Source organism: Meles meles, chromosome 1 (genome assembly GCF_922984935.1).
Source record: "Meles meles chromosome 1, mMelMel3.1 paternal haplotype, whole genome shotgun sequence".
NCBI lineage: Eukaryota > Metazoa > Chordata > Mammalia > Carnivora > Mustelidae > Meles > Meles meles.
The window spans coordinates 185855110-185874428 of record NC_060066.1 but is presented as its reverse complement, the minus strand read 5'-3'; the positions used below and the strand labels follow the sequence as shown (position 1 = coordinate 185874428).

Genomic DNA, 19319 nt, shown 5'->3' with positions numbered 1-19319 from the left:
GAGGAGGCAACTGTGAGTGTATAATGGCAAGGGCTTTATAATAGTACCTCTTTATTTTCTGGGCTTCCATTTTCTATAAATAGCTTATACCAGATCATCACATAAAGGTGCTTAGAGTTGGGGCATCTGGGTGGCTCAGTTGGTTAAGCATCTGACTTTTGATCTCAGCTTAGGTCTTAATCTCATGAATTCAGGCCCTGAGTTGGGCTTCACGCTAGGCATGGAGCCTACTTTAAAAACAAAACAGAAGGTGCTTGGAGTTGTTAGACTTTAAAAATAGTATGACAGAATGGATGTAGATGAGGTTATATATTGAAGTGAAAGTAACAAGAAGAGGGATCATCTTGAATCCAGTTTATTTGGCCGTATGGCCCTTTATGGTGGAACATGTGGTGCTTACTGTTTGCAAAACAAGACTTTGTCTAGTTTAATTCCTTCTCTTTAGTAATGAAGAGGTTGAAAATTGGAGGTGTGTGACTTGTAAGGATCATAAACCTAGTTTGTAGCATAGTGAAGACTAGCTATAGATCTTTTGACAAATTGCATAATGTGATAGAAGATTATCACTTCTAAATCAGAGCACAGGGGACTTGGAGGGTCTGATAAGTTTTAAAATAACTCATAGGTTCTCAACAAATTATTATTATTTAACTCCTTTTTGGAAGATGAAGATAAACAGCAAAGAATGCCCATTCTGTCTTAAATAGCCAAATTTGTTTGAAATGGTAAAATCTGTGAAATCGTTAAGCGCTTTTCTTTAAAAAAAACAGTCTAAAAATACTGTTATACATTCTGAATAGCTATAACAAGAAGTCACTGGTTGAAAGAGTGGTGAATAAATTAGAATTAGGATATGGAATGTGGAGCTGAATTTTGAAGGCATTGTTGGACATGACTAAATGGATTTTAAACCAGGTATCTGAACAAGAGCGGTGTGGCATATATATCCAGAGCACATAGATTATAGCCATGTTAGATAACCTTTGGAATTCTTACTGGCAATAAAGTGGTTAAGAACTGAGGTCATGCATAAAGATTGCTTTAAGTTTAGGGGCGCCTGGGTGGCTCAGTGGGTTAAAGCCTCTGCCTTCGGCTCAGGTCATGATCCCGGGGTCCTGGGATGGAGCCCCACATCGGGCTCTCTGCTCCGCGGGGAGCCTGCTTCCTCCTCTCTCTCTGCCTGCCTCTCTGCCTAGTTGTGATTTCTCTCTGTCAAATAAATAAAATATTAAAAAAAAAAAAAAGATTGCTTTAAGTTTAAATCCTTTTTCCTCTGCTCACTACTTGGTGATTTTGGGCAGTTAACATGATAAGCCATGGTTTCTTCATCTATAAAATGGGGATAATATATGAAAAAATGTATTTGGAACAGTTCCTAGAATGTAGTAAGGGTTCTGTAAATTGATGATAGTTATTTCTTTGTGTTCTTAGAATTTGGAATGGTGCCCAACACAGAATAATTGCTTAACAGATTGATGACCAATTTGAACAGAACTTACCCTCAGTTATTTTACATGGTATTCTGATGAATACTTAAGATGTGCTAACAATGAAGAAAAAAAAAAAGATGTGCTAACAATGTAGTAATTATATTATCTTCATTTTTAGAATAATGTTAGGAGGAAAATCTGATATTATCACTGCTGTTAGCGTTTTATAGATGAGGCAGCAACAACTTGGGAGTTAAGAACTCGTCACTGCAGTGAAGCTGGGGTTCAAAGGCCTCAAAGTCTGACTGAAAATTCTATGGTTTTGCGGCACCTGGCTGCCTCAGTTGGTAGAGCATGCGAGTCTTGATCTCAGAGTTGTGAATTTGACCGCCACTTTGGGCATAGAGATTCCTTTTTTAGTTGTTTGTTTGTTTGTTTGTTTGAGGTTACTTTTTTAAAAACTTTTTAATGCTCCTAAGTACCGTATTTTAAGCCACTCAGCCATATAATTCCACTTGTCTTTGTTTATAATAATTTCACATTCCATTTCAGCCTCTCATATAAGTCGTTAGTATGCACTAGCATTTTATCACATGACCAGACCTCTTTCCTGATTTTTGATTGGTTCTGAGAACCTGTTGCTATAGAGAGATTTTAAAATTTCTGTTGTTGTTCTCCATGGGAAGCTGAAATACATTACACCTATAGACCTATAGCTAATTAGTATTAAAGTACTAATTCCTTTAGGAGAAAATGCGGAGGAGCCCTTGGGTGGCTCAGTCAAATATTGGGCTCTTGATTTCAGCTCAGGTTATGATCTCAGGGTTTGTGAGACCCAGCCCCACGTTGGGCTGGTGCTGGGCATGGAACCTGCTTAAGATTCTCTCCCTTGCTGTGCCCCTTCCCCCTCTCTTTTAAAAAAAAAAAAAAAAGGTGGGGGAGGAAATGGGGAGAAACATTTATTTTAGCCTTAAGATTTTGAAAATACCCAGCTGTTCATGACACATGTGTTTCTTCAATTGAATTGATTCCTAAACTCACTTTTATACAGGTACTTCCTCTTATACCCATTTATTTAAACCCTGTCCTTCCTAACCAGCTCAAGACAGTTCTTTTTTGAATCCTTCAGTGACTTTATTTATCCTGAATTCCTTTGAGTTCATGTACTATATTGTTTATACATTTGACATATATTCCTTAAGGGTTAGAGATTGCTTTGGTATGCAGTGTCTTATAAAGTTGGACATTCTATAAATGTATATTGTAACTGTTCGTGGTTGTAACATTTAATCCAGTCCTTTGCATGTTGAGACAAGGAAGGATCTAAATGTAACTTGCAGGAAGAAAGATTAAAGATAAATTTAAGAATTCTAAAAGTTTTGAGATGTATATGTCTTACTAGTGAAAGTTATGCAATATTTCCATAATGAAAAGGAATAATAACTCCCCTCTCCCCTCCCCCCGTTTTTCTTATAGGCACAAGATGCTGGTCTTGGGGTGTCAATTTTACTATGTGTCAGAGCTCTTCAACTCAGATCAAGTGAGGATGAAGAAATGAAGGCATCAGTTTGTAAAACAATTGCTTGTCTTTTACCAGAAGATTTAGAAGTCAGACGAGCCTGTCAGCTTACAGAATTCTTAATTGAACCCAGTTTGGATGGATTCAATATGTTGGAAGAACTGTATTTGCAGCCAGATCAAAAATTTGATGAAGAAAATGCACCAGTTCCAAATTCTCTCCGATGTGAGCTCTTACTAGCTTTAAAGGCCCACTGGCCTTTTGATCCTGAATTTTGGGACTGGAAAACTTTAAAACGACACTGCCACCAACTACTAGGACAAGAAGCCTCTGATTCTGATGATGATCTAAGTGGCTATGAAATATCAATTAATGACACAGATGTTTTAGAGTCATTTCTCAGTGACTATGAAGAAGGTAAAGAAGACAAACAATATAGAAGAAGAGATTTGACAGATCAGCATAAGGAGAAAAGAGATAAAAAACCCATTGGTTCTTCTGAAAGATACCAGAGGTGGCTTCAGTATAAATTTTTTTGTTTATTATGTAAGCGGGAATGTATAGAGGCCAGGATTCTTCATCATTCTAAGATGCATATGGAAGATGGAATTTATACCTGTCCAGTTTGTATTAAAAAATTCAAGAGAAAAGAAATATTTGTTCCTCATGTGATGGAACATGTTAAAATGCCACCAAGCAGAAGGGACCGCTCTAGAAAGAAATTACTATTGAAAAGCTCTCAAAAAGGAATTTGTCCCAAGAGCCCCTCTGCAACCCTGGAGCAAAACCAGTCATTAGATGAACAAGCCAAAGGAGAGTCTCATGAATATGTCACATTCAGCAAATTAGAAGATTGCCACCTGCAAGACAGAGATTTGTACCCATGTCCTGGCACAGACTGTTCCCGTGTATTTAAGCAATTTAAATACTTAAGTGTGCATCTTAAAGCTGAACACCAAAATAATGATGAAAATGCCAAGCACTACTTGGATATGAAAAACAGAAGAGAGAAGTGTACTTATTGTCGACGACATTTCATGTCTGCTTTTCACCTGCGGGAGCATGAACAAGTGCATTGTGGTCCTCAACCTTATATGTGTGTATCTATAGATTGCTATGCAAGGTTTGGATCAGTGAATGAACTACTTAACCATAAACAAAAACATGATGATCTGCGTTACAAATGTGAATTAAATGGCTGTAATATTGTTTTCAGTGACTTGGGACAGCTTTACCACCATGAAGCACAACACTTTCGGGATGCGTCTTACACATGCAACTTTGTTGGCTGTAAAAAGTTCTATTATTCCAAAATTGAATACCAGGATCACCTCTCGATGCATAATGTTGAAAGTTCAAATGGAGATGTGAAGAAATCGGTGAAACTTGAGGAGGCTGCACCAGGTGAAAAGCAAGATTGTATTGATCAGCCCCATATACTTGACCAAACTGATAAATCGCATTTACCGGAGGATCTTTTCTGTGCAGGATCAGCTAGTTCTCAAATAGAAACTACAGAAAATCTGAAAGAAAACAGTGACAGTAATTCTAGTGATCAGTTAAGTCATAGCTCTTCAGCTTCCATGAATGAAGAGTTAATTGATACACTGGATCACTCTGAAACCATGCAGGATATATTATTATCTCACGAGAAAGTCTTCATGCCCTCCAGTTTAAAAGAAAAATGTTCCAATATGGCAGTTTGTTTTGATGGGACTAAGTTTACCTGTGGTTTTGATGGCTGTGGGTCCACGTACAAAAATGCAAGAGGGATGCAGAAGCATCTCCGGAAGGTTCATCCATACCATTTCAAACCCAAAAAGATAAAGACAAAAGATCTCTTTCCCTGTTTGGGTAATGAACATAATCAAACAACTGAAAAGTTTGATGCAGAACCTAAACCCAGCTCAGATACAAATAGTGACTCTCCAGATGAAGGTCTTGATCATACTATCCATACTAAGTGCAAACGAGAATATCAAGGTTATTCCTCAGAAGCTTCCATTTGTGCTTCTAAAAGGCCATGTACAGAGGATACCATGTTGGAACTCTTGTTACGCTTGAAACATTTAAGCTTGAAAAACTCAATAACACATGGATCTTTCTCAGGGTCATTGCAGGGGTACCCATCCAGTGGTGCTAAGTCTCTTCAATCAGTTTCACCTACTATCTCAGACCTTAACTTTCAGAATCAAGATGAGAATATGCCAAGTCAGTACCTTGCACAGTTGGCAGCTAAGCCTTTTTTCTGTGAGCTTCAAGGATGCAAATATGAATTTGTGACCAGAGAGGCTTTGTTAATGCATTATCTTAAAAAACACAATTACTCAAAAGAAAAAGTCCTTCAGTTAACCATGTTTCAACATCGGTATTCCCCATTCCAGTGTCATATTTGTCAAAGGTCATTTACAAGAAAAACACACCTTAGAATTCATTATAAAAATAAACATCAAATTGGCAGTGACAGAGTAACTCACAAACTATTAGATAATGAAAAATGTGATCATGAAGGCCCATGCTCAGTAGATAGATTGAAAGGTGATTGCTCCACAGAACTTGGCGGTGATCCCAGCAGTAACTCTGAGAAGCCACACTGTCACTCTAAAAAGGATGAATGCAGTTCAGAAACAGATTTGGAGTCATCCTGTGAAGAAACAGAAAGTAAGACCTCTGATATTTCATCACCAATAGGTGGCCACAGAGAAGAACGAGAAGGACGAGAGGGACGAGGTAGCAGGAGAACTGTTGCTAAAGGAAATCTCTGCTATATTTTGAATAAATACCACAAACCATTCCATTGTATCCATAAAACTTGCAATTCCTCATTCACCAATCTAAAAGGCTTGATTCGTCATTACAGAACTGTACATCAGTACAACAAAGAACAATTATGTTTAGAGAAAGACAAAGCAAGAACCAAAAGGGAACTTGTCAAATGTAAAAAGATATTTGCTTGCAAATACAAGGAATGTAACAAACGCTTCCTATGTTCCAAAGCTCTTGCTAAGCACTGTAGTGACTCTCATAACCTAGACCATATCGAAGAGCCTAAAGTGCTTTCCGAAGCTGAATCTGCAGCAAGGTTTTCCTGTAACCAGCCTCAGTGCCCTGCTGTTTTTTATACATTCAGCAAGTTGAAGCACCACTTGATGGAACAGCATAATATTGAAGGAGAAATACATTCAGATTATGAAATTCATTGTGATCTTAATGGCTGTGGTCAGATCTTCACCCATCGCAGTAATTATTCTCAACATGTATATTACCGACATAAGGACTATTACGATGATCTGTTTAGAAGCCAGAAAGTGGCAAATGAAAGGCTACTAAGGAGTGAAAAGGTGTGTCCGACGGCGCTTGCTCAAGGGCATGGACATCAGACTACCAGGAGATCATTTAATGCTAAGGCTAAAAAATGTAGTTTAATCAAAGAAAAGAAGGCACCAATTAGTTTTAAAACAAGAGCTGAAGCTCTTCATATGTGTGTGGAGCAGTCTGAGCACACACAGTATCCCTGCATGGTTCAAGGATGCTTATCTGTGGTGAAGCTGGAGAGCAGCATAGTGAGGCATTATAAACGTACCCATCAGATGAGTAGTGCCTATTTAGAGCAACAGATGGAAAATCTTGTTGTCTGTGTTAAGTATGGTACCAAAATTAAGGAGGAGCCCCCTTCTGAAGCAGAGCCCTATATAAAGAAAGAAGAAAATAGCTGTGAATCAGAGCACACAAAGCACAGCCATTCCCCAGGTGACAGTAGCGTGTCTGCCCAGAACACGGATTCCCTTCATCCAGGCGAAAGGGAAGGAGGTCAGAAAGGATGTACAGAAAGCAAACCAGTGTTTGATGGAGATAATCTGCTCTACAGAGGAACTTTGAAATGTAACCATAGTTCAGAAACCACTTCTTTGGAACAATGTAATATAGTTCAGCCTCCTCCTTGTAAAATAGAAAATTCCTTACCTAATCCTAGTGGGACTGAAAGTGGGACTTACTTCACAAGTTTCCAGCTGCCTTTACCAAGGATCAAAGACTCTGAAACTGGGCAGCAAAGTTCAGGGCAAGAAAACACTGTAAAAAATCCAACCCATGTCCCAAAAGAGAATTTTAGGAAGCATCCACAGCCCAGGTCATTTGATTTGAAGACTTACAAACCTATGGGATTTGAATCTTCATTTCTGAAGTTTATTCAGGAAAGTGAAGAGAAGGAAGACGATTTTGATGATTGGGAGCCTTCGGAGCACTTAACATTAAGTAATTCTTCACAACCCAGTAATGACTTAACAGGGAGTGTTGCGGCAAATAATATGGTGAATGACAATGACCCTGAAGTTGACATACCTCATTCTTCCAATGACTCTGCAATTCATGAGAACCTGACTGCAATCCCACCTTTGATAGTAGCTGAGACAGCAGCAGTTCCTTCCTTGGAAAACCTGAGGGTTGTATTGGACAAAGCATTAACAGACTGTGGAGAGCTTGCCTTAAAACAGCTTCATTATCTTCGACCAGTGGTTGTCCTTGAAAGATCTAAGTTTTCCACACCAATTTTAGACTTGTTTCCAACAAAAAAGACAGATGAGCTTTGTGTAGGAAGTTCCTAAATAGCAATTTTGTTTTAGAAACAGACTGGCTCCAACACTGCAACATGGGGACAATTGCCAACTTGAACAAAGGCTGAGAACCAGCCACACCGTTGTTTAGGGTAGAATAGGCTGTGTATTTACATGAATGTATAATATCTATGTCAGCAGTATTGGCTGAGTCCATTAGCTCTCCAGTTGGTTTATTGATTGGGGGTTTTTTTTGTTTGTTTGTTTATTAAAAAAATGGAACTGTACTCTTGTTTGGTGCTAATTAATACATCAAAATATACTGGGGCTTCCTTTTTCAAATTAAGTGTGCATGATTGTATATGGAACAAATACTAAGATCCCAGGGTGGGAGGGCTAGGGAAAGGGATATGGAGTTCTTACTTGACTTGAATGTGCACCTGAGGGTGCTTTGTGTAATATATTGTACACTACAGCATCTTATATTTTTTGAGTTGAGTTTCAATAAATTACAATTTTTCACCCATTTCTTGTTTACTCATAATGAGTTTTCATGCTATACATAAACTGCACTTGTATTTTCTGGAATGTGCACTAGTATTTTGCCCCACTAGTTTTTTGTTTTTATTAACCAAACCACTTAGATCAAGCTTCTTTCTGAATGACTATTGTCTTAAATTTTTTTGTGCAAAGAAAATTCTGAAATTGAGGAATTAGCTCTGAGAGTCAAGGTAACTCCCAGAAGAGGATGTCCAGGAGTTGTTGAGGTAGAAGAAAAGTTGTCTGGGTAGAAAGCATAACATGATGGGCATAGATGGATGCAATCATGTTTCCAGGGAACTACAAAGAATTTGGTAGGCTGCAGTGAAAGGGGAGCACTGAGGTGATGAGATTATTACAGAGCTAGTTGGGCAGGAGCCCACCCATGAATGCTGAGGAGTTTGGACTTGGGTCCACAGACAGCTGAGAGCCTTTGAAGTATTTGAACAAAATAACAATACTAACTTTAATAATGTTAAATTAATAATTTGTAGATCATGAGTATGATTTGAGGGGCTGAGAATGGAAACCGGTACTAAGACTGTTGGAAGTATGAGAGGCAAATGTGATGAGGCTTTATACTGACAGCTGCAGAACAAGAAAGAGGAGAAGAAATTGAGAAATTTTTTAAAGAGAGGGTTACTAGGCCTTGGAGGGTGAAAAAATTATTTTGAGAAAAACAACGATTTGGTAGTGATGCATCCAATTGAGGAGGAAATTCAGAAGGTGGAAATGAATTTGGGGAAGAGGATGGAAAGCCAAGATGAGCTTGGTCTTTGGATGTGTTGAGCCTCAGTGGATTGTGAGCCATGTATGTCCGATGACAAAGAAAGCAGTGTGTTCTTACAAATAACGGCAGCTTTATTCTCTGTTCTTGTGAGATTCTCAGTCACTTTCATTAGCTAGCAGTGAAGTGATTCAGACACTCCTAACATCCTTTTCCATGTCCATGGTTAGGATTTTAAGATCTTTTCTCTGACTCTTAAACCTTCTCTTCTTTTGTCGGCTCTTAAGGAATTTAATTCTGCCACCTCTTATTCTTAAGTCTAAAGCACACCCTTTCCCTATAGGAACCTTCTTGGTTCAGATCCCAGTAGGTAACAGGGGGCTCTCAAATAAGGATCTTTTGAAAGGAAAAGTGGCAAAAACCGTGGAACATCTTAGAGGCTAAGGCTACTACTGACTCCTTGGGACCTTTAGCTAATTTCTGGTGACTTCAGTTTCCTCATCTATGGGGAGATACAGGATAGCCTCTTGAAAAAGTCACTGTGATCTGAGTATGAGAAACATCTGGTGGCTTCATTCTTAAAATTCCTTATACTAGTGAATTTTAGCCCAGAACAAGAGAAAGTTGCTAATTTGCTTAAGACTGAACTACATCCATTCACCTACCCCTAATTTCTATCCCCTGAAAGGACCAAGTGAGTCTGTTTGTGGTGGAACCAAACCCTATTTTTCAGAACGCTTTTGAAAGTTTGCTACAAGTGCAAGCCAAAGTGGTTCATCATAAGATTACTTTCTGTTCCAGCTGGAGCATCTTGCTTTATTTGATTTTTATTAAAAACAGTTTTTTATGTCAAATGTAGCATGTGTAGTTCTATGATAATACAGAAGGTCAGAGAGTTAATTCTTGTAGCTTTTAGTACTCATTTTTACTTGATGCATCTTTGGGATTTGTCCCCATGCTGGTACAAATCTGGAAGCATTGGCTTCGTTTTTAAAGCCTTTTTTATTTAAAGATTTTTATTTATTTATTGGAGAATGGGGAAGGAACAGAGGGAATGGAAAACCCACACTCCATGCAGGACTCATGACCCTGAGATCACAACCTGAGCTGAAATCAAGAGTTGGAGACTTAATTGACTGAGTGACCCAAGTGCCCCTCAGAGCCTTAAAAAGGCTTGAATTTTAAAAATTCAAGAATGCCCCCTAAATGATGGGTAAAAGTTGGGAGTGCCCAACACTTTTATTCTATCCTTTTACCCAGAATTCCCTGTTTCAATGTTTCCCCATGTTCATGAACACATGTGAAAGAGGGTGGAGAATGATGGAGAAGAAAGTTTTTTATTAGTATTCTAGAGGTTCCATCCCAAATCTATCCTCTCTTCTTTGTCCCAGGTTGCCTACTTCTGACCTGCATTGCCAACACTGGAGGATGGAATTAGTCATTAACCAAATATTTAAGTGCACCCATATTTTGAGACTGTTTGAGATGCTTTGGGTGATAAAAATACCAAAGTAAATTTGTCAAAGCATCTCCCAGTGTGAAGCTTTCATGTGAGGGCTGGGGTAGCTTAAACATTGTTAATCCAGGTGTGATAGTGGACAAGCAGCATTGGGCATCACCTTGGAGCTTGTTAGAAATGTTGACTGTCGGGCCAGACCCCACTCCAGACCTTCTGGCCCCAAATCTGGATTTTAGTAAAATCTCTATAGATGATTCATAGGCATGGAAAATTTGTGAAGCAATGACTAGAACAAAGTGGAAAGTACTGTGAGAATTCAGGATAATAAGGATGATTATAATTACACTTTTTCTTGTTTTGTTTTTGGTAAGAGAGAAAGCACAAATGGGGTGGGGGGAGGGGCAGAGAGAGAGGGAGAAGCAGAGCCCAGCTCAACAGGGAGCCTGACTCAATCCCAGGACCTCGGGATCATGACCTGAGCTGAAGGCAGACACCTAACTGACTGAGCCATAGATTTTCTTACCGAATTTTCATAACTTCTGTATTGGTACTTTTACCCTCATTTGACAGATAAAAACTTAAGGGTGAAGTGTTTTTGTCTAGCTGATAAAAGCTGGGTATGGGTGGAGACTTGTCTCCCAATTTCTTTCGACTAGAAGGATATCAGAGGAACTTCATGTGAAGGAAGAACATTGGAAAGTTACAAGTGGCATTTAAAGTACAAAAAAACCACAGTTCTATAATTAAACTGAGCATATTGTTTATGGAAGTGAATAATGGGAGATAAAGTTTGAAGTGTAATTCAAAGCCAGGTCATGCAAATCCAGTTCCAATTACACATCTATTATTGACATTTCCTCATTTGAGGAAAGAGGAAAACTTTCATTTCTGAGAGAAACTTGGGAAAGTCAGAAGTGGCTCAGTTCCTTCTCCCCACCTCCCACCCCTACAACAGACTGTGGTACCTCATGGCTTTCTCCTGCTGACTGAGGGGCAAAACCTTCTGTTAGGCAGAGGTGAGTCTGGAAAGAGTGCCCCACTGTAATCTGACCTGCTTGGTCTACACCTGCAGGAATAGATTCTGTGACAGACTGCATTTGGAGGTCTGAACCACTTTGAGAAAGGTAACCAGGATAGGAGATTTAAAAACCTGTCAACCTGTATTTGACAGGTTTAGCCTGGAAAATAGAGAAGACTGGAAGTGCAGCAAAGATATATCCAAATATTCACTTAAGCCCATGACATCTGCTAGCTCCTGGGTGTTGAACATTGACACAGTAGGTTTCCTGCATTGTGGAGGTTAGAGTCTAGGATCCTAAAGAAAACAGTCTTCTTCTATCTAAAGAAGATAGACAATCAAAAGTGCTGTGGCTGTGACGGGACCTCAAAAAGGCCAGGAAACAATTTCCTTGAAGTGATGTTTGAACTGAAACCTGAAGAACCAGTAGGAATTAGCCACCAAGGTAATCCTGTTGTGCACTAATGCTTTGTGGTATTTTCATGACACTGAAAAGTCTGCTATAGCTAGTGTTGAGAGTAAAGATGGGAAAGAAAGGAGAGGAGGCTGGGTAGGTCAACAGCAACCAGGTAGTTTAGTGTCATGTAACCAGCTTCTACAGTTTGGATTCTGTTTGAAAGGCAATGAAGAACCTTCTAAAGGTATGAAAGTAGGCATTGTACAAGTCATTAAGCTGCAGTGTATGCCAACAAGTCCTGAGACAGTCTGATGTGGAAGACTACTGGGTGGAAGGAAGCGACTGCTGGCTGGATGGCTGGATGGATGGGTGGCTCTGACTAAAGGTGGGCTGAGATGCCTTGCATAGTGGTAATTCTTCACTGGAGGTTTTCAGGTATATAAGAAGGCAGTCAAACTATAAATGGGCTTTTCGGACTAGCTTCTTTTTTTTTAATATTTTTTTAAAGATTTTATTTATTTATTCTGACAGAGAAAGATCACAAGCAGGCAGAGAGGCAGGCAGAGAGAGAGGAGGAAGCAGGCTCCTTGCCGAGCAGAAAGCCCGATGCGGGACTCGATCCCAGGACCCTGAGATCATGACCTGAGCCGAAGGCAGCGGCTTAATCCACTGAGCCACCCAGGCGCCCCCGGACTAGCTTCTTTTAAGGCATTTTACACTACTGAGATTGATAATACCTTCTATTTGGTCATGGATGTCACTACAGATAATAGTTGCAACTTACCTGTATGGGTAGCTTGTTCTTTTATACAAATTACCAAATTCTCATTACAGGCCTACAAGGTAGGAGTTACTCCCAATTCACAAGTGAAGATATTAGGACTCAGGTTAAATATAATCTGCTCAAAGTAACAAGGTTAGTGAATAAGAGAGCCAAAAATTTTAACCCAGATCCATTTGCACTCCCAAAGGCCTATCCTCTTAACAGCTACTCGATAAAGATTCTATCTGAACAAGTGTACAAATACAGTAATAGGCACTTGATGAACGAACAGATTAGGCCATAATGATATTTAGAATTCTTCCAGGGGACTTTGTAGTCACCAAATATTTAATGTCCGCTCTGTGCCAAGCCATAGAGTTACAGTAGTCAGTAAAAGGGACATGGTCCCTGTGTTCCTTAGGTTTACAACAGTCAGGGAAGACAGATGTTAAGCTAAAAATTGCACAAATAACTTTAATTGTTAAGTGCTTTAAAAGTGAAGTGTGAGGTGCCATGTAATAGGGAGCTCTTCTCTAGCATCGAGAGTCTCAAATAATGATTTAGTTGTCACAGGCCTATCTTTCTCCAAAGTTTCTGGTTATCATTCTTTAATGGTTCCTGACCTATATTTAACCTGTAATAGCCAAATCCGAAGTCTTATCTGAGTCACTGTTATGCCTTGCTAGAGAGGATTCTGACTGTTGTCATTCACTAGCAGTCTACAGATTCAACATCAGTAGCAGTCACTTGTAAATCAGTACGTTATTTCACGCTGACATAAGTACTACATTTCCAACAGCACACTAGACTCCGTTTTCTGGATGTATCTCTAACACCCCAAACAACTTGCCATACCACCCCTTCCTGCAAGAACAGAACAACTATTCCTCCTAACCAAGCCCCCCTATTACTGTTATTTCAACCAGAATGAACAAATTGGAATAGCATCAGACAGTATTTTTCTAAAAATTGTCATAACTGACCCTTTGTCCTCTTCCTTTTTGCCTCTCCCCCTCCTATTGGTGCAAATGCTCATTTGGATTCTTGCTGTCTTCACAATTGATCTCAATTTAGAATATAAATGTGTATGAACTATTTTCTCATGAGTGTTTTGGGTGTGGACCAGACATACTATGTTTTCATACCTCCTTGCTGAATGTAGATAGGTACTAGTCAGTAAATAATTGATTTGATAATGTGCCATGTAAGTTATTGTATAGCACACTATAGTTTACAAAGTGTTTTGAAAATTATACCATCTGTTTCTAATATAAGCTTTGCAAAGGATGTGGAATCCCCATCTGTAAACAGATGAGCAAAATGAGGCTCAAATATATTTAAATAGTCTCCCCAAAGATCACAGTTTCTAAGCGATAGTGACATGTGAAAAAAGGGAATGCTGCAAAATAATCCAGTAATAACCTCCCTCCAAATTTACTGAGTAAACTATTAACTCTTTCGGAAAGCTTTCTTTAAACTCTCTCCTCAAATCTCCACTTAACCTGTTTTCTCATTTGCCATGGGGCGCCTGGGTGGCTCAGTGGATTAAGCCGCTGCCTTCGGCTCAGGTCATGATCTCAGGGTCCTGGGATCGAGCCCCGCGTCGGGCTCTCTGCTCTGCAGGGAGCCTGCTTCCTCCTCTCTCTCTGCCTGCCTCTCTATCTACTTGTGATCTCTCTTTCTGTCAAATAAATAAATAAAATCTTTAAAAAAAAAAAAAAAAAAAAAAAAAAAAAAAAGAAAATAACTGCTGTCCCTTCCATGCATCATTGGAAATGTTCTATAACTACACTCTTCAAGAAGGTAACCACTAGCCACATTGGCTACTTAAATGTAATTAAAATTAAATAAAATGTAAAGGGGCACCCGGGTGGTTCACTGGGTGAAAGCCTCTGCCTTCAGCTCAGGTCATGATCCCAGGGTCCTGGGATTGAACCCCGCATCGGGCCCTCTGCTTAGCAGGGAGCCTGCTTCCCTTCCTCTCTCTCTCTGCCTGCCTCTCTGCCTACTTGTGATCTCTGTCTGTCAAATAAATAAATAAAATCTTTTTTAAAAAATAAATAAAATGTAAAATTCAGTTCCTCGGCCACACTATTTACATTCCAAGTTACTAGTGGCTACCATATTGGACAGAGCAGATACAGAATATTCCCATCATTGCAGAAAGTTCTATTGGTGCTGTGCTATAGCTAGAACGTGTCAAAAATCAAGGAAAGCAATATGACTGAACTGAAAATCCAAGCCAGTGAGAAAGTTCACCGGGTGAGTGGGAAGCAAGCTGACCTTTAGAACAGTGACATCATAATGCACAGTTCACAATGGCTCTAGAACACCTGGGCTCTCAGGTTGCTCTCACTAACTCACATCTAGGTTCCTGAAGCCTCTGTACATGTAGTTCCTGGAGCTGCTCTCTTATTAAAATGTCGACATCTTCTTCTTCATCTTCACCTGTCTGGAACAACATTGTAGATTATCTTTCCTTGAGCTCGATATGGAATTGGCTGCAAGCAAGTCTTCTGGGAGACACTAGTCCACCTCAGCAGACAAATTTGGGTCTGCTAGATAATCTTGCTCCAACTGTGCAAGTTATCCTGGGGATTTTCTTTTTGCTTTTGTTGGCAATAGGAGTATATGCCATATGGAAACGAAGTGTTCAGTCAATTCAGGTCATACTCTTTTGTTACAGAGAAATTTAAATAGTTCTAAATTGAAATTTGGTTATCTCTCTCCTGTATTGCTGCTACCCAATTTTAAGACCATGCAGATGAGCAAAGGTGAACCCTAGTCTCTGAAATTGGTTGAAACCAGGTTAACCTTAAAAACGTTTGCCAATTAGGTTTTGACCATAAAATGCTCTTTCTCACAGTGGTCTTTGGCTTGTTTTAGAATAAAATAGATCAAAAAAATTCACAAACTGAGAAGGCAACCTAACCCCAAATTTATTTGATCACATATTCATCTTTGATTTCCTACTGTGTGCCGGAGACCGTGAGAGGTACCTTTTAAAAGACTAGACATTGCAAATACAATTGGGATCTTGGGTTTGGCCTTTCTATTCTTACTGTGACATTGTCCTGTAACTGATGCCAAGGCATGTATATTCATTTAGGTGTCACAATATTTTCATTATTTCCTTGTTTTAACAATAACAGGCTCAATATATATACTGGAGTTCTTTTGGGGACTAGAAGTATAATTGGCTGGGATTGTAAGAAACATTTAGGATTTTACATACTTCTAAACGCCAATAATAATAACTTAATAGTTTAATCACCAGCAAAATAGTTGTATTTACAATATAGTCAAAATGCTTTTAGAATCCCAACAATTTTGTGAGATGGATAGAGGTTATTTTCATATGACAAACAAGTAAACTGAGGTCCATTGAGTTTCAGTGGAAATCTTAAGGGGGTAGGATTTTAAAAGGACTTTCTTAAGGTTTATTTAGTAAATGCTGAGAGAAGTTATTACTGTATCATTTTGTAGCATTCACTTTTTTCATATATCACTACTGTCGAGGAATCAGGGTCACATGCATTCTCTTAACCTTTCAAAACCCTGCAGTAGGGAAGGTAGGGAGTATCATGTCCGCCTTGTGGGTGAGGGAACTTAGTTACTACTGAACCAAGTTGATAGATGGTAAAAACTGGCAAATCTGAGATTTGAACCTAATTTTGGGATTCCAAATTCAAATCTTCTCCAAAATCTTTACTATAACCCAACTAACCTAAATACCCAACAAGGATATGTGGGTATATACACATTTCAAATAGCTAATAGAAGACTATAAGGTAAAAAATAAATAAAAACCCCACACTATTATCTATAATTCTGGGTTCTGCTCTTGTTTGGTTAATGTTCAATTCAATTAGATGAATTTGCAGCCCTCCAGACACCTCAGCCAAGAGAGAGGTAGTATAATAAGTGGTTAATAGCACGAGCTCTGGAGTTGGACTGCTGGGTCTCAAACCTTGGTCCTATTACTTACTGTGTGAACTGAGAGCAACCAACCTCTAAAAACCCCGCTTTCCTCATCTGTAAGATGGGATTGTCAATAGTGCCTGCCTCAGGGTGGTCGTGGGGGTTAAAGGAGATACTGTGTGAAGAGAAGCTCAGCATATGATGAATACTCAGTAAACAGTGCCAGTTACCATAATAAGGAAAAAAGATGATTGGTTTTTAATTTGTCTCCTGACAGCAATCTGTCCTAGATCATTAAAAAAAAAAAGTTTTTCCCCACGACCAGCAAATCTAGTTTTTCCGACCCGTGTCCTGAGGGAACTTAACATGGAAGTCAGAATTCCTGGATTTCAGCCCTGGCTCTGTTATTCCAAGTATATGACCTTGGACAATGTCAGGGTCCAAACTGGAAGATATTTAAATGGCTACCCAGTTCTGGGCTGTTTCTACGTAAATAGGACACTCGTAGGCAAAACAACCTCCTAGCACAGAGCCCTGCATGTGGCAAATTTTTAGCAAATGGTATCTGTTATTATCATCTTTATTAATTAAATGCAAATAACAATCCTTGACCTGCCTATCACTCTGTTTGGTGATAAAGATCAAAGGACAAAATAGATGTGAAGATGTTTTGTGAAACAGAGGTTTGGCATAGGAATGAGGGATTATTGTTACTATTAGGTTTTTGTTTTGTTTTGAATTGAGGCATTCCTATGAATAAACAAGTAACGCTCAACTTCTGTTGTTTTGTTTTAGAAAATACTGTTGTTTGTAATCACCCTCTACAAACTTTACAAGAAAGGCTCAGATTTTTTTCAGACTCTGCTGGTCAGCCCAGAAGGGAATCTTCCAGTTCAAGACAATAATCTCTTCCTGTCCTTGGACCTGCAAGAGAGAATTTTGAAAAAACTTCAGGCAGTGGAAAACAAAGTGAAGGACCTGGAGGGAATGATCATTTCCCACAAACCTGCCACAAAGAGGGATTGCTCCTTGGAGCCTTACTGCAGCTGCTCTGACTGCCAGAGCCCCTTGCCCACATCGGGGTTTACTTCTACATCTGAAATGTGATGGACTTCAATCTTTCCCAGAAAAGCACTGTTTTTCCCTCATGTGTGTGGTGGTGTATCAATAAAGATAAAGAACTATATTGAAATTACCCTGCAAGGACTGGCTTTCTCTTCGGTAGGGTTCACCTTCTACTTATGTGTGTGGTGTGGTAATGTAGGGTGTACTACTTGTCAAAAATGTCTCAGAGAGGGATGCCTGGGTGGCTCAATTGGTTAAGCTTCTCCCTTGGGCTCAGGTCATGATCCCCAGGGTCCAGGGATCAAGTCCCACATCCGGCTCCCTGCTCAGCGGGGAGTCTGCTTCTCCCTCTGACCCTCTTCCATCTTGTGTTCTCTCTTTCTCTCTCGCTTGCTCACTCTCTCTCTAAAATAAATAAATACAATCTTAAAAATGTCTCAGAGAGGGGTGCCTGGGTGGCTCAGTGGGTTAACCTTCTGCCTTCAGCTTGGGTCATGATCTCAGGGTCCCAGGATCGAATCCCACATCAGGCTCTCTGCTCAGCAGGGAGCCTGCTCCGCCCCCCTCTCTCTGCCTGCCTCTCTGCCTACTTGTGATCTCTCTTTGTCAAATAAATAAATAAAATCTTTTTAAAAAATAAAGAGGAACATTTGTTATCATTAAAAAAAAAAGTCTCAGGGGCGCCTGGGTTGCTCAGGGTGTTAAAGCCTCTGCCTTCAGCTCAGGTCATGATCTCAAGGTCCTGGGATTGAGCCTCGCATCAGGCTCTCTGCTCATCAGGGAGCCTGCTTCCCCCTCTTTCTCTGCCTGCCTCTCTGCCTACTTGTGATCTCTGTCAAATAAATAAAATCTTAAAAAAAAAAAAAGTCTCAGAGATAATGATGCCACTCGGTAGGCTGGAGGCTATAAACAGCCATATGTTAAAGGAGAGCCAAACTGGAATCCATGGGAAAAAAAGGGAAAGTGGGCAGAGAATATGGCCTTGAGCTCCATGCTGAAGAGGTTGGATTATATATAATAAAAAGAGCAAAATAGTGCTGTTGAAGGGCAATGCTATGAACTGTCCTGTAGAGATAGGCCAGTTTTGTGCTGGCCTTCAGCCTAAGGGGAGATATGTGGCCTATGAATCTGTCTGCATTAATTACCCAGAGATAGACAAGGATGGGGTGGACCTAAGGGCCACTTTATTTTATCCAACTTTTATTGATACTCTGGTCTAAGCATTATGATAGTCCTTGGGAATCTAGCCTTTGTGCTTCAGGAACACCCAGTTTGGCTGGTTGGGCAGGTATTTTCAGAACAAGGAGTTATATATAATACAGTGGGATCACATCATCTTGAACTTAGCTGAATTCTCCTTTGTGAATCCCAGCTTGGGGAGGCAGGGAGGTACCTACCTGTCATTTCACTTGATGACTGTGTACTCTGATGGGGCGGGGCAGGGGGCGGGGAGGATGGCCATAGACCATCCCCTCAGTGGGTACATCTCAGAGTCCACAAGCCTTATACTGTGTGCATTTTTGCCACAGTAAATGTGATTATACAGTCATTGAAATACTTTGTAACTATCTGACAGCCAAATGAAATATTTCATTTGTGCAAAGAAAGAAGCAGTGATGTATTGCCATGCTGAAGACAAAGCGACTATGCAATGCAACAGGAGACAATATAACAATCTCCCTGGTGTCATCTTCCTAAGGGATTATAAGGGTAATTTTGATCATAATTTTTGTCCAGTGTACTGTTATCAAAATGCAACCTCTGTGTACTATAGTGTACTCAGTGTAAACAAAGGTCTGAATGCAGGGTAGGGCCAGGAAAGGCTTTGCCCAGGAAGTGACACGGAGTAGTCCCGTAAAGGGTTACATAGGCAGACAATGAAATGGAAGGTATTCGTGCTTCAGGAATTACCTTGGAGCCATATAAA

At 39.8% G+C, this 19319-nt stretch overlaps 2 protein-coding genes across 2 annotated transcripts in view; both read left to right on the top strand.

Annotated features, from left to right (window-relative positions):
- RLF (RLF zinc finger) overlaps window positions 1-8028 on the top strand; it is a 97325-nt gene extending 89297 nt beyond the window's left edge. The window contains exon 8 of the mRNA XM_046023362.1: window positions 2907-8028. Within this exon, the coding sequence (XP_045879318.1) occupies window positions 2907-7553 (4647 nt within the window). The 3' untranslated portion in view covers window positions 7554-8028. The remainder of the gene's footprint in view (window positions 1-2906) is intronic.
- Window positions 8029-14708: 6680 nt separating this feature from the next.
- Window positions 14709-17466, top strand: TMCO2 (transmembrane and coiled-coil domains 2). Its single transcript, XM_045978441.1, has 2 exons — window positions 14709-15072; window positions 17123-17466. The coding sequence occupies exons 1-2, from the start codon at window positions 14827-14829 to the stop codon at window positions 17432-17434; spliced, it is 558 nt and encodes a 185-aa protein (XP_045834397.1). The 5' UTR covers window positions 14709-14826; the 3' UTR covers window positions 17435-17466.
- Window positions 17467-19319: the final 1853 nt, after the last annotated feature.